The sequence below is a fragment of the Strigops habroptila genome, chromosome 10 (assembly GCF_004027225.2).
Source record: "Strigops habroptila isolate Jane chromosome 10, bStrHab1.2.pri, whole genome shotgun sequence".
In the NCBI taxonomy this organism is placed as follows: domain Eukaryota; kingdom Metazoa; phylum Chordata; class Aves; order Psittaciformes; family Psittacidae; genus Strigops; species Strigops habroptila.
This window is the reverse complement of record NC_046359.1, coordinates 13,046,065-13,060,149: the sequence shown is the minus strand read 5'-3', so window position 1 is coordinate 13,060,149 and position 14,085 is coordinate 13,046,065. Positions and strand designations below refer to the sequence as shown.

Genomic DNA, 14,085 nt, shown 5'->3' with positions numbered 1-14,085 from the left:
AGCAGAATGACTGCTGATAAGCAGTATACATGGATTAATGTTATATGTTCAGATACAACACTCAGATTTATAATTTCATAGAACCACAACACAAATGAATCACGCGAAGACATTTAATTCAAACAGAATAAACTTCCAAGCACTTAGAACACTTACAAGATAGTACCTGTGAGTGCACCTATAAACAAATTGTTTCAACACTTCCTGCTTATGCTTGGCTTCCTTTATGCTTTTACCACCACAACAGATTTGATAAAATAATGATACACTCAATGTTTAGTGCAACACTGTGCAATAATGTCTTCAACAGAAATAAATCCTACGTTTTTGCTGTTTTCCATATTGCCTTCAACTCGTTGCTTCTTTTTTGTTACACAGACCTAATATTTGATCAGCTGCAGAACAAATTTGTGATCAATTCTGAAAAAATCCATAGGCAGTTGAACTTTGTCTGTTACAACGAATCGAGTAATGAAATGGGAATCACACTGGTTTCATTATTTTGATCCCTGTGCACTAGAAATGAATGGATAGGAACAGGACTGGTTGGTTTACCTTGCAATCAACAAAAAGTACTTTTATAACTCTTAATATAAGTAACAGAGAACTTATTGAAAATATGAGGAAGATTTTCAGAGTGAAAATGTGTTAAGGTTCCAACCATTTCTAACCCTTTCCCCCTTACTTTTAAGTAAACCTACAACTCAAATAGCCATTGACATGTGCAGTCTGTGCTGTAAGCTGCTAATACTTTGAATACAATCACAAGCTGTGAGATTGAAAATACTCTTGTATAATTAGATATGCAACAACAACTATTTAGATGTTTCTACTGCAATAACCATCTAGGAACCTGCTTTTCCACATATGGATTCAAGAAGATAGGAAATAAAAAAAAGAAACAGATTGCAGAGAGTATCTAAAAATGTTAAAAAGAACTCCTGAAAAATTATAGAATTGTGTGATGCAAAACGTGTTCACTACAGTGGGCCACATTAGGTAATGACATTTTTTCTGCTTTAGTTTCTGTTATGTTCTGCCACCAGTAGTAATACTAAACCTTATGTAATACAGTGATTTTCATACAATTTATGTCCCAAAACACTATCCTCAGGAAAAAAGTATGAAGCAATGTTGCACAACAGGATTCACCATTACAAATTTTCCATCAGCTGGAAGTCTGGAAGCCAAGTCAGCAAGAAATCTGAGAGGACTGCAATCACTAGAAAATGTCCTTTGTATTTCATTTTTTTATCTGATTAACAAATGTAAGTATTCATATGAACTGTAGCACATTAGAAGTCTATATATTTACCATGACCCTCAGTTCCTATATCTGAAAAAAACTTACTGTAGAAGAATTTGCCCCCAAAATATTTATCCCAGTTACCATGAACATTTTATGCTACTCAATTAATGCAGTCCATACCTGCAAACTTGCCAGTTCAGCAGCTGACTTTCCTTTGAGGCAGAGAACAAGTGCCACAAATGCATTTAAGTCCTCCAGAGAGAGGCTACTGACCTAGAACAGATGGAAAATAACACATTATCTGAAAATAAAACATATCTCTTGCTCAAGCACATCAAACATAAATCAACAACCTCATGAAATTATGACCACCTTGAATACATCATCTAAGAAGACACTTAAAGGGAACAAAATACTTTCACAACTTGAATGAAGTGCATACCCCAACACCTGTGTAGAATGTGCATACATGGATTTCCACGCAACAAACAAAATGCTCACCCTTTATGTATTACCTTCTCTTCCCTTGGAGTTTCTTAATAACAGGAAATCTCTTCATCTCCATAACACTAAGCATAGTAAAAACCCGAGATTTTAAAATATAAATTGCTTTATAATCAAGACCCTGAATGAAAACCACCTCAGTAAGCCACAGACGTGATCACCCTTAGGATTTTTTTCAAAGGCTTATATGGTTATCTGTTGGAACCTTTAAAATAATCTAACATATTTCACCCACTTTAAGCTAAATTTCAAAATTTAACAAAACATATTTGGTTTCTTTTAAGGTTTTAGGCTACATACTGAAATTGGAAGAAGTCAAAACTATAAGAAAACTAAACCTAAAATATTCAAGGGGGAAAACATAAAGAAAAATTCTAAATTCACGTAACAGTTCACTCTTGATATTTCTGTCAGAAAAGGGAGAATGGAGGCATTTACTGTTACGAAAAAGTATTCTGAGATTCTATAGAGGCATACTATCAACTCAGGAGAAAGACAGTGCCTCTAGACCAGCTAGGCTGATTCCCTGACAGTACCAGTCCAGTTCTGATCACTTGCTTCCTTTACCAAGAACACTATAGATTATATATGCGTACCAGAAGATCTGGTTACAAATGTTGAGGCTATAAAGAGGTCTCTAAGTGAGATCCATAAAACATTACAATTCTTTATCAGCTGGAACTTGAGGGAAGGTTTCTGTTGCATAGTGCAAATATGTGCATTGCTGTAGTTAAAAGGCTGCCTAAAACTCTGCACTGACTTTATTTTAACAGCTTGATTTTCAGGGAATGTTGTGTACATTTCAATCTATTAAGAGTTTTTATCAAGGCGATTAAGAATCAAAAAGTGACAGAAAAAATGGAGATAAAAATTAACAAAAAAAAAATGTAGATCAATAGAAAATAAAACCCCAAAACAATAAAACAACAAAACCAAAACCAAACAACAACAAAAGAAACAAGAAAACCCCAAACAATAAGAAGACATCTATAATTACTTCATTTAGGAGGAGTGACCAATTTTTCCTGCTCAAGACAAAAATTATTCAACCACTCCTGAGAATTTTTTTTTTAAATTATACCTTGCTGCTTGTCCCCCTGTAAGAATACCTTCCCTTCTGCAATGCTGTTAAAATTTGCATCAAGAACAAGAATGTGAGGGGTATCAGAAAAGCTTTAAGCATTCAAAATGCTCCTTGGTATTCATTAACTCCACCTGGCTGCTAAGATCTGATAATGGCTCTACTTTACCCTGTATTTCAAGTCAGGTGTCACCTTTGTGTAGATGGCAACAAGAGAGGTTTACTAAACCTGCACATTGTCTGTATTGCAATAACAGAAAAAAGTGACTTTCATCTATGAAAAAACCCTTAATACTTACGCAATTCTGTCCTAAGAAAAATAAGTCAAAGACTGCAAGTACAACAGCGAGGAAACGCCCCTAACAGAGCAGATCAGCCAAAAGGCTTACAAATACCAAAACACTTCTTTAGAGAAATACTTTATTCAGTAACTGAATTTGAGTTACCATACTTCCATTGTCAGATTTCTTCCAAAACTGCAAGAGCTTGAAAGAGAAACTTCCCCTTTCTTTGCAGGGTCCACAGTTTGGTATTTGAATGAATTCCCTCCTTTCCCCAACTTTAAAGACAGACCTATTATTTTGTAATTTTTTCACCATTTCTGTTCTTAATTTGGAGGATATTTGAAAAGAACCCTTATGGAAAAGATTACTCTTCAAATTGACACTTTCTTTACATAGCTAAGATTTGTTTATTTCATTTTTTTTCTTGTTTGGGGAAAAAAAAAAAGAATGCATCTTAAGTTTTCACTAAATACATGCACATGAATTTTGAGGAAGCCAGATGGGTGGGTCAGTATGCTGGCTCCTGCAAAACTTAGATTAGACGATAAGTAATGACATTTTTAAGAAGTATACTTCTCTCTTACATGAGCTGAAGGAAATAATGTTAGCCTGCTTCAAGGCAACCTACAGTTGCTCATCTTAAATCACCTTGGGGGTAAAAATCCACCTTCCTTCTCTAATATAAATGTAAGACTAAAGTGTTAAGTAAAGACAAGAATTAGGCCACAGTTAGACAAGCATTGTTTCCTCAGCTATAAAACAAATGGAAGCAGTATGGCTAGCTTGAAACGTGGATGCTGGCATTCTTGCTCTCACGTTTTCCTCTCAAACTGCCAAGAAAACAAATGGACAACTAAGCAACGCATAAAACAACTCAGCAGTGAGAAACATTTTAATCCAAATCAGTTCCCTAGTCTGGTTCACAGGGTAGATTGTATCAGTGCAATTCAGAGGGCAGAGGAGACTCAGGAAAATGGAACAGGGCTGAGAAACTGGCACTGCCATGAAAAACCTTCCTTGAAACTAAGCCCATTGCATGATGTCTCTGCTACTATTTTTATTGAAAACATCAGCTGCAAAACTGTTTTCAACTTTGTTTTTAACATTCACCATTGAGTAGTAAGTTTGAAAAACCAAATCCCTAACAAGCTGGTTTTTTTTCCACTTTATTAATTATGTTGTGATCAAGGCTCAGTAAATCCACATTTCTGTAGGTGTTCTATCCTGTTACTCTTCTTCTTAATCCTACTAAAGAAACCCCTCCAAAATAATTTAGTAATCATACTACGAAAGGGTGTATAGGAAATCACAATAAATAAATGAAAGAGTGAAAATAGATAAATGAAACTACGGTTTCATATCCGAATACGAAAAACACTTAAGAGTATTTTAAAAGCTAAGGATATGATATGTATCTTGCTGAATTGAAACCACAAGCCATGAAATTATGTTTCATAAATTTTATCTTCAAAAAATTTTCCATTTATATTCTGCTATACAAAAAATAATTAAAAAAAGAGCTATATGGATCATTTGTATAATTCCCATATGTACTTCCTCAGTGCATCGTCTAAGTTTGAGCAAACTTGTAAAAAGGCAAAAGAAAGGAAAAGTCAGGGAGAACTTGTTTTCATGTATCACACACCAGTATCAATCTGTTACTGAGGAAAGCAAAGTCTGAAAAAAACAAAACAAAAGACAAAATGCAGTTCAGCGTAAGCAAAAGTACAACAGAGCTTATCAGATTAGATAAAGGCATTATAATTTTCTCATCCTCAAAGAGGAAAATCTTGTGAGATCAACACTTGAAAGGTGGCAAGTACAGACAATATATTAAATACCTAAGAGAAATGTAAATAATGAAGCAATATTTTATTTCATCTAGTGTTCCTTTTTGTTACAATTAAGGCAGTCTGCAGGCTGGCAAATGTTTGGAATTATAACAGAACTGCTACTTAATGATCCCCTATTATTCAGAATTTAATGAGAAGAGCCATATCCTCAATTCTGGCTTGAAACTGAGTAGACTGGCAAGATGGTGTGAAAAAGTAGTGACAGCTGACTAAATATTTATATAGACTGTTGGCACAGACTGCATAGTCACCTGAGGGAATGTCTTCTTTCGATGACACAAAGGAAATACAAAAAGAGAAGCTTTAATTTGCAAACAGGTCCCCAAAAGCAGGGGAAATCCCTCAGTTTATACTCTCTCTGTTAAACTGCCCAAGGGGCTTTGTCATGGGCATGTGAAAGTTATGATTAACTACTAAAAAACCCAAGTGCTTCTTGAACAGGATGATGCAAGTTAAATGGAGCAATTAAAAATACCGTAATGCAGTATTATTATACTTGAGCATCTATGCCTATGGTAAAGATTAAGTGAAAACTCCAGCACAGACTAGCAAGAAACAATTCATTAGTCAATCACATCCATCAGGGATGACAGCTGAAGAAAAAGCAACTGTCCCAGTTACCTGCATCATAAGATAGGCCAGCAAGCAGCAGAATGCTGCAACAGGTGCTTCTAGAGCTTGGAGCTCTTCCATCCCATCCTGAAGGTGAAAGCATGCCAGAAATGTACTATACCGCTGCTTTTCCACGTCAGGTCCTTTGGCAAACCACAGTGTTTTCAAATTAGGTGTTCCACCTACAAAAGAAATCCATTATTTTATCTTGGCAGCAACAAGATAAAACATGCCTACCTCATTACAATCTGAAAGGAAACAACTGATCTGCTCTTGGCACTTGCAACGACAGAGTTGAAAATGAAATGTATTTGACAAAACTTGGCATTTGGGGGCGGGGAGAGGGGGAAGGCCTGTAATTTAAACAAGTTGTATTGAATACAGGCATGTTTAAGCAGAGTGGGCTGAATTCAATTGTTACAAAAATACAGACTACTTTGAGACAGCAGGCTTTTACTCTTTGCAAGAACAAAGTCTGCCTAGAAGTGTGTCCTTTCCCTTGGGGGTTCACAGTATTAAATAAGGTTAGGTTCATCATAAAACGGTGATTCAGCAGAAAACAACCATACCTGTTTCTTCTCTCTCTTTCTCTCTCCTAGAGCTAGCCTATCAGGGGTCCTTGAAGGATCCTCACATTGCTTCCCTAATAATCACCTGTTTTAACAAACAACTGGCCACCTATAGCATTTGCTGGCAAACACATCTTCCACAAAACACTGTGCTTGTATGGCTCCTCTGCAGTAGGTTCCAGTTTGGGCGCAGAAAACAAGGCTCTCTGGTATTTTGCAGTCCCTAGGCTACTGCATAAAACACTGTTGCAAACACACACAAAAGAATTGTCATCAGTTATGTCCAATGTATCTTCCAGACTTTCTATAGTATCATTCACAGTGGTCTCTAAATCCTTAATATTTACCCCATGTTGTCATCCCCCAACTTGTGAACTAATATAAAATTTGCTCACCATTTAAATTACATTTAATCCATTATGAAAATAAACACTAATGCACGTGAAATAACAGAACAGCTAACTATTTATGCCTAAGAATTCCAATTAAAGACAGAATCCTCCCATAAAATACTGCTGCTTGTGTAGTTAAATAAAACGAGGTGTGAATTTTAAATGTGGACTAATTAAGCTACATTTGGTAACACCTTTTCCTTTTTTGTGTGACAGGCAGCAGCTGTAGCCCAGTTAGGAACACTTGGTGATAATAAATGGTTAAAGTGACAAGGTGCTGAAATCTACATAGACAATGTTTATTTAGCCAAGAAAACCCATTAACCAAATGGTAGTAATTCTTTGGAGAGGGGGAAACGAGAAGATAGGATTTTCTTTTTTCATCTCCCTGATGGATGTTTCCTTTACTATTTTTAAGACTAACTCTCCCATCAAAAGTTTTAACCATGTAAAAAACCACCATCATACAATCCGCAAGAGTTTCTAACCCTCTTTTATAGGGAGATGTATATATTAAGAAAAAATACCAGTTGCTTGATTGGAGTTAGGAATACAGGTTAGTGATAACACAAATGTTGGCAGTGAGTGGTCCAGTACAGACAGCACAGTAAGACGCAGATTACTGGTTTTGATACTGGTAATCACTGCTTTAATAAAAGAAAAGCAGAGACTGATTTCCAGGAAGAAAAGCAAATATAACATGCGTAAAAGCAGGACAAAGCCAACTTTTCCTATCAAGACTAAGCAACTTTAATGTGTGAGACAATTTTTATATGGGTAAACTCATATAGCTGTGATGGTTTCTGCTTTCTAGAAGTTTCCCAATCAGCTGCATATGAAAAGATATGCCAAGAATCAGTTAAAGGAAAGTACTCTTTCCATCTGTACAGCTGTTTTTTTTAAATGACTTGCATCCAGGGATATACCTAATAATAGAAATCCTTCTTTCTTCAGAGTAAAACCATGAACTACATCAATAATCAACATTACATATCTATATAGAGAGAGCTCAACAAAAAATTCAAGACATCTCTTCTATAAACAGTTTCTTACACTTTCAGAAACAACATCTACTTGTGCCTGGGAAAAAGAGGTACTGATGAATTATGAGTTATTTACTCTGGGAAAGAAGACTTGACGTGATCTCCTCTTGGAACATATCAGCCAAAAGTGTTTTTCTGAAAGGATTTCTTCTACAAGTAATTAAATTTCATGTAATAACCAAGATCAATCCATTATATTAACCCTTAAATGAAAGATAAGTAAAACAAAGAAACAATTACACTAAGTTAAATGACTCTCCCATCACGCATTGCAGCCAACAAGAGACCTAAGACTCCTATACAGTAGTCCCTCAAAACTGTTCTCTGCTTTAGTTACCTCACTACACACTTTACAGCAATTAGAAAATTGCTGAGAGAAATTTACTTGGATAGGGAGGAGAAATATTTTACTTTCTGAACACATCGATTACTTAATAAATTAACCTAAAACCCCCCAAAACTGAGCACCAAAAGGGAAACAGAATTAAACATACTTAGATATTTATAATTGATACATCTTTACTGTAAAGATCAGTCATGAGAAAATTATCTATCCTACTGGGGTTGTAGAAAACACAAGTTCCTATGAATTACAGAGAGAACCTCAAACACTGCATATGCTTATGGTCATTCTCAACATGCATAAAACTGTGAAAACTGTATTCCTTGTATGTAAACTGTAGTCCTTGAGAACTCCAAGAAGAGCAGCATCACAAAGACCTCCATTGGAGATCAAGAGATACTACTTGCCTAAACACAAAAATGGACAACTAGCAAGTTAAGAGAAAAAACACTGATTTAGTTTTTTTCCCCCATTTTCCTTTTCATTCACACATTTAGAGACATTGTCATACAGAAAGAATCATGATAACATGAGCACTTCAAGGGAATACATAAATATTTATTTCCTTTGTTTGAGCCTCAGTAACTGATTTATGAATGTGCAACACATGCAAAAGTTGTGGAATGCGTTAATACTAGGGTATTATTGAACTCAAGGCTTATACAAAGGGGATCCTCACATTCATACCAACTTAAAACATGTTGTCATTGTGTATATAGATATAAATGTATAATATCAACTGTTCATGTAGAGTTAAAACAATGACTATTGGAATTTCATTTTATAATGCCAGGAATAGAACTTTTACACTTCATTGCTTTACAAACTCATGTAAATACTGAGCAATTAAAGTAAGTTTATAAAAATGTACTTGCTAGGAACACTGAACATTAACTTGTTAACAACTGTGGCCAGTTTTAAAGATGCCATAAATCCAAATGCCAATTAAATCTGACCATTAAAGAAGTATTTCAGAGACTGCATTTTGAACATAAGCATATTCATGACGTATTCCTGTAAGACGCAATGATTAGAATAGTGAATGTACATCCAAACTCCTGTGGTATGAAGCTACAATATCCTACACATTTTCAGAAATAAAATGAAAACCAGAATCCACATATTTCCAGTAAAAGACTTTAAAATTTTTTCTGTTCCATATGAACTGCACATGTAACAAATAGATCTGCTATGTTCACAACATATGGATGTTGAACAGTATTTTCTTGGATCAAAGGCCTTCTAACAAAATTCATTTCTCAGAGACATTTTTATCATTCAAGTGCTGCTCTGTCAATGTGTGGGAAGCATCATGATCACATTCATTCAACTGAAAAGAAACATTCCGGAAGAGAGAAGAGAGAGAATTCAAGCAAGCACAGATGCCGATTCAGAAGACCATCTCTCCAGAAAAATACATATACATAATACACACTGTATTTTAAATACCTTTTATTATCGTACAGCCTTTAGGATTCAATCATTCATTTTTAAGAAAAGCTAACATTGAATCTATCGCTTACAAGCTTTTCAGATGGAAGACAGTTCTGCTGGTTTATACACACACACACACGAAATCAGTGGGAATTCTACTTTTTTTTTTTACATCAATGCAAAATTTAGAATAGTTACGGTTATGCACATTACAGTTTGAAGTTCAGATCAAATATTCTTTCTCCAGACTTTTAAATCTAAACCAAATTCAATAGTCAGGGTTTCCCATGTATTCTCAGTACATTTGCAAAGTAGTTGTGATGATGAGGTTATTTCTTCCCCAAACAATAAAGCAGAGAGTCTTCCCAGATTAGTTGCACCTGTGATTTTTTAAATAGTTTCTGGTAAGGTTTTTCCTCTTTTTGAGTAACCTGATCTTGATTGACAGCGTTGAACTCTGACTTCCTATAACAACTTCTTTAAATTTAGCTCTTAATATGATCCCTGTCTGAAAAATCTGATGCGCTGTTGAGAACCTTATTTGGTGAACTAGAAAGTCCTGCTGTGGAAAATAAAAGATGCATGAGCGAATGTAAGGCATACTAATATGGACTGTAAAAATTTTAGAAAAATATTTGTTCACTGAAGGAATGACAACAGAGCACTAAAAATAAACACTAGAAGTCCTCCTCCCCTTTTTTAATAGTCTGCTTGAACAGCCTTTCGTTATAGAGTAAGTAAAGATTATGCTGAGAAGATGCTGTTTTTATAAACTCTTCTTCTGTGGTTGCTATAAACAAACACACAGAGTGATTTTAAATCCTGTTTATTGTCAACATGAGGGTGGGTTCTATGTGTAGCATGTTTGCAGAGCAGTAGAACCAAAGTACATAAGATTAAGTGGATTCCTCTCCAGAAAGGGAGGAAGGTACTATACTATCTGGGAAGGAAAAATTCACAGCAAATAAAATATATTTGCCATGCAAACTGAAATGCAACTACCTAGGCACGTTTATACTATGTTGGGTTTTGTTTGCTTGTTTTACAAATGCATGTTCTCAGACCATTGTATGCTGAAATAAAACAGTTGTACAGCACAGACCAATCAATTTTTACCCTGCATATTCATATCCATTTGGAAAATTTCACAGCAATTTCATGCTATCATCAAGTCAATTAGATAATCACTCTCTTCATATTGCACTGGGGTACTGGACAGTGAAACTACTGTGTATCAAATGAAACCTTGTTTGTATTTTGTCTATATAACTCATTTCTTTCCAGTTTCTTTTGAAATGATTTTGAAAAGGCTGATATCTAAAGATCAACTGGTCTTCCTTAAGCCTTGAATTTGAAGACTCTCATTAAATATAGACGTTTCAAATATGAAGATAAACGTACAGGCTTAGGGTACCTAAAAAAAAAAATGTACTATAATTCTAGAAAATTAAAACCAAGTAGGTTCTAAAGCAATCCCTAACAAAACAAACAAACAAACAAAGAAAAAAACAACCAACAACCAAACAACAAACCCACCTTCTTTTAAATCTGGATTTAGACTAGATCAGAACAAGAACTGCTACAGAAAGCTCTGGATACTGAAGAAAGCAGCATTGGTAATTACTCTCAAAAAGTTGATAGATGATAATTTTTCTTAACAAGATACTGGCATTGTGTATTGATGGAACTAATTACTTTCATATGAAAGACTAAGAACCTCTGAGCTCCTGGATCCACAGGAAAGCAGACGACCAAAAAGAGAGAGAGCACTGCGACAGTAAAGATAGAGGGGTTATGACTACAACGGCATGATCAAATGAACAACTAGGACAATTTTCCCTCTGAAATAAAAAAAATGATACAGTATTGCTTACTTCCTGTCCTAAACCTGTATTGCATGACACGATTTAGTGACATATACAGTGCCCAATCTTTTCACCAAAGTGTATGACACTTCCTTGTAAATGTAACAGACTCCATTAATTTCATTAAGAGTGTTCATATGTCCTTTACCAAAGGAAAGAAGATAAAAGACACACAAAACACTTGATGCTTAAGACAGTAGGAACAGCTTCACAGAAACAAGCAGCCTAATTGTATTTTTACTGAAAGCTGGATTCTCTTTTTGGGTTGTCACAAGTGATCTAAAAATGACTCTTTTTATATTCTCTGCCAGTCTTGTTAATGCATTCTCTCATGCAGCTTAATAGAAGAATTTTAATATGGCCCCACACACCACTTATTCTGGCCTCAGAGCGGTGTTTAGAACCTCTAAGAAATTGTTTGCATTTTAGAACTGATGTCTGAATTAGCACTGGACTTAACAAGACATAGTAATAACATGTAGCTCAAAGCTGAATCCTATTATAATTACATAGGGTAATTAAAAGCAATTACAGGCATGCAGCATTTCTACTTTAGCTCCTTGTTCTCCACAGATGTTTCGGATTCCATATCAAACATGTGATGATGGATTGCCTAACCTTATTGTAGTTATGGCATTATTTCAGTTGAGATTTAAACACATTTTATTCTACCTGGAATAGGTTGTACAGGCTGTATGAGCTCTGGCTGTTGGAGAGGATTTCCAAAATAGACAAACCACTCTTTCACGAAAGGAGAGGCTCCACCTAAAAAAGGCAGAATTGGATCAGTAAGTCAAATGCAAGTATTGACATTAGTGTAAAAGTTGGAAGCAGCAGTGATCAGGATTCTAAAGTAACAGAAGGCACTTCACAATTACTTATTTGCTCAGGTTCCTAAAAAACAAAAAAAATTAGTTTTAGCATCTGTGTGACAAATTATCAGAACAAATGAAGAAACTTTGAATTATGCACTATAAACATGAGTTTGGAGTTGGGAACTGTAGCCATAAATGTAAGTACTAGTCTGCGGAAAACATTCTAAAATGACTTTCAACCAATTTTGAGCCTTCCCATTTCAAGGCAGTTCAGGAAGCTATGGAGGCATCTGACATAGCTTAGGGACCTACACGTGCTACCTCAGTCTCTCAGGGCTGTCACACTTGCCACATATGCAGGCAGTCCTTAATATGATTCTCTTCCCAACTTGCCCTGACGTTTCCTGTGTCAGGGTTTAAGACAAAATCTTTACAAGGCCTTGATGGCTATTTGAAAGCTGACAGCAATGGAGTCATCCCACCGTCAGATGCAGAGCTTTTACAGCCCATTGTTCCAGACCTTTTATCTAGTATAAAGGGATTGTTTATGCATAATAGCTCAAGTGGCTTCCTACCCCCTAACCTCAACTCTGCCCCACCCTCCACTAAAGAGTAGGGTGCCTCTTAAATTAAAAATTTCACTGCTTGAGTTGTGCATCAAACTACTTGATGCTTAGGGGGAAAAAAAAAGGGGGAAGAAAATACCTCAGAAAAAACTCAAGCATTTAAGAATTTTTTAAATGCAGTCTACCTAATTTCCAGTAGTCAGCTCATAATCATTCCAATGCAAGTCATCCTTAAAAAACCCTAGAATAATTATCGTTGTTATAAATGGTGCTTCTGCATTCTGTACAGATATTGCTTATGGTAACCATGTCATAGTGCCCTAAATTTCCACTCTCTGTAGTCTGGTAAAGAGTATGAAGCAAACAGATTTAGCTAGTCCTGGGCACTTGGAATAGTGTTTTCAAATCTTTTCCAGGCAAATCTCAAAGCTTTCCCACCCTTGTCACTTTCCAGATTCACAGAGTTGTATCTGTAATTCCTTCCAGCTCTCACCCAGTGCTGAGGCCACTCTTTAGAATTTCTGCCTTTTATCATCAATTCCAATCACCCTGCACTTTACTGCACAACTATTTCTGATGCCGCATTATGAACCCTAATGAAAAACTTCACCTAGCTTAAAATAAACCAAACCTCTCCAACACTCTCTTTCCCTTCCCTCCACCACCCAAAAAGTTCAGTCGCATTAATTTCCTGATCTCATTCATAGTTCAACACTGCAAATGACTGTTGGCATGAATGAATGAGCAGAAATGCCTCAGATGGAGTTCTAGTGTCAGGGATAAAAGAGGGGGGAGAAGAACACAACAAAATCTGGTTTACAGCCCTGCTTCTTCTTTCTTCCCCATTGACCTGCAGCACAAACTCCCAATAAAGGTGAGGGGCTGAAGAACCAACAGCTGGGCTCTAAGGGACAGAATTACACCTGGCTTGCCATGCTTCAGTGTTCAAAAACTGATGACATTAAGAATAAAATGAAAAATGCCTACACTGAGGGAAAAAAAAAAGCCTTAAGCAGCACATTTCAGTAGCTGAATAGTCTCACATCTTGAATATAAATCATTGCCTGTGATAATGCTATTTCATAAAAAAAATGCCCTCCAATTGAATACCTTGAAGTCACTTTCAGAAACATTCTGATATTTTAGCATTCTGATTTAAGATTTATTATGTAAATTATTCTGCTTTAGTCAATCTATTCAGCTCAGTCAGCCTCTCAAATTTTAGCCTGGCTTCTTAAGGAAGCAAACCTAATACAATTAGGACATCTGTCTTTTAATTAATTCATGGATGCACTGCTCTGTTTCAACTGAGTCTGACAGAGGAGAAGAGAATTCAAATGTATTAAAATCCTAAACATGTTGTGAAACTGGTGACTCAGCTGACAGAGATCCTGTTAGAGCACCAACTGAAAGACAGGAAAGTCAAGTTACCTGTGGTATCCAAATGCACTGGATGTGTGGCAAATCAATACACA

The 14,085-nt window shown here is 35.8% G+C and overlaps 1 protein-coding gene across 7 annotated transcripts in view; it reads right to left on the bottom strand.

The window, feature by feature from the left end:
* FAM120B (family with sequence similarity 120B) overlaps positions 1 to 14,085 on the bottom strand; it is a 55,941-nt gene that overhangs the window by 29,905 nt on the left and 11,951 nt on the right. For all 7 annotated transcript variants that reach the window (XM_030500132.1, XM_030500128.1, XM_030500131.1 and 4 more), the window contains 3 exons: positions 11,902 to 11,994; positions 5,593 to 5,765; positions 1,430 to 1,522 (listed from right to left, as the gene is read on the bottom strand). In XM_030500132.1, coding sequence (XP_030355992.1) covers positions 1,430 to 1,522; positions 5,593 to 5,765; positions 11,902 to 11,994 — 359 coding nt within the window. The remainder of the gene's footprint in view (positions 1 to 1,429; positions 1,523 to 5,592; positions 5,766 to 11,901; positions 11,995 to 14,085) is intronic.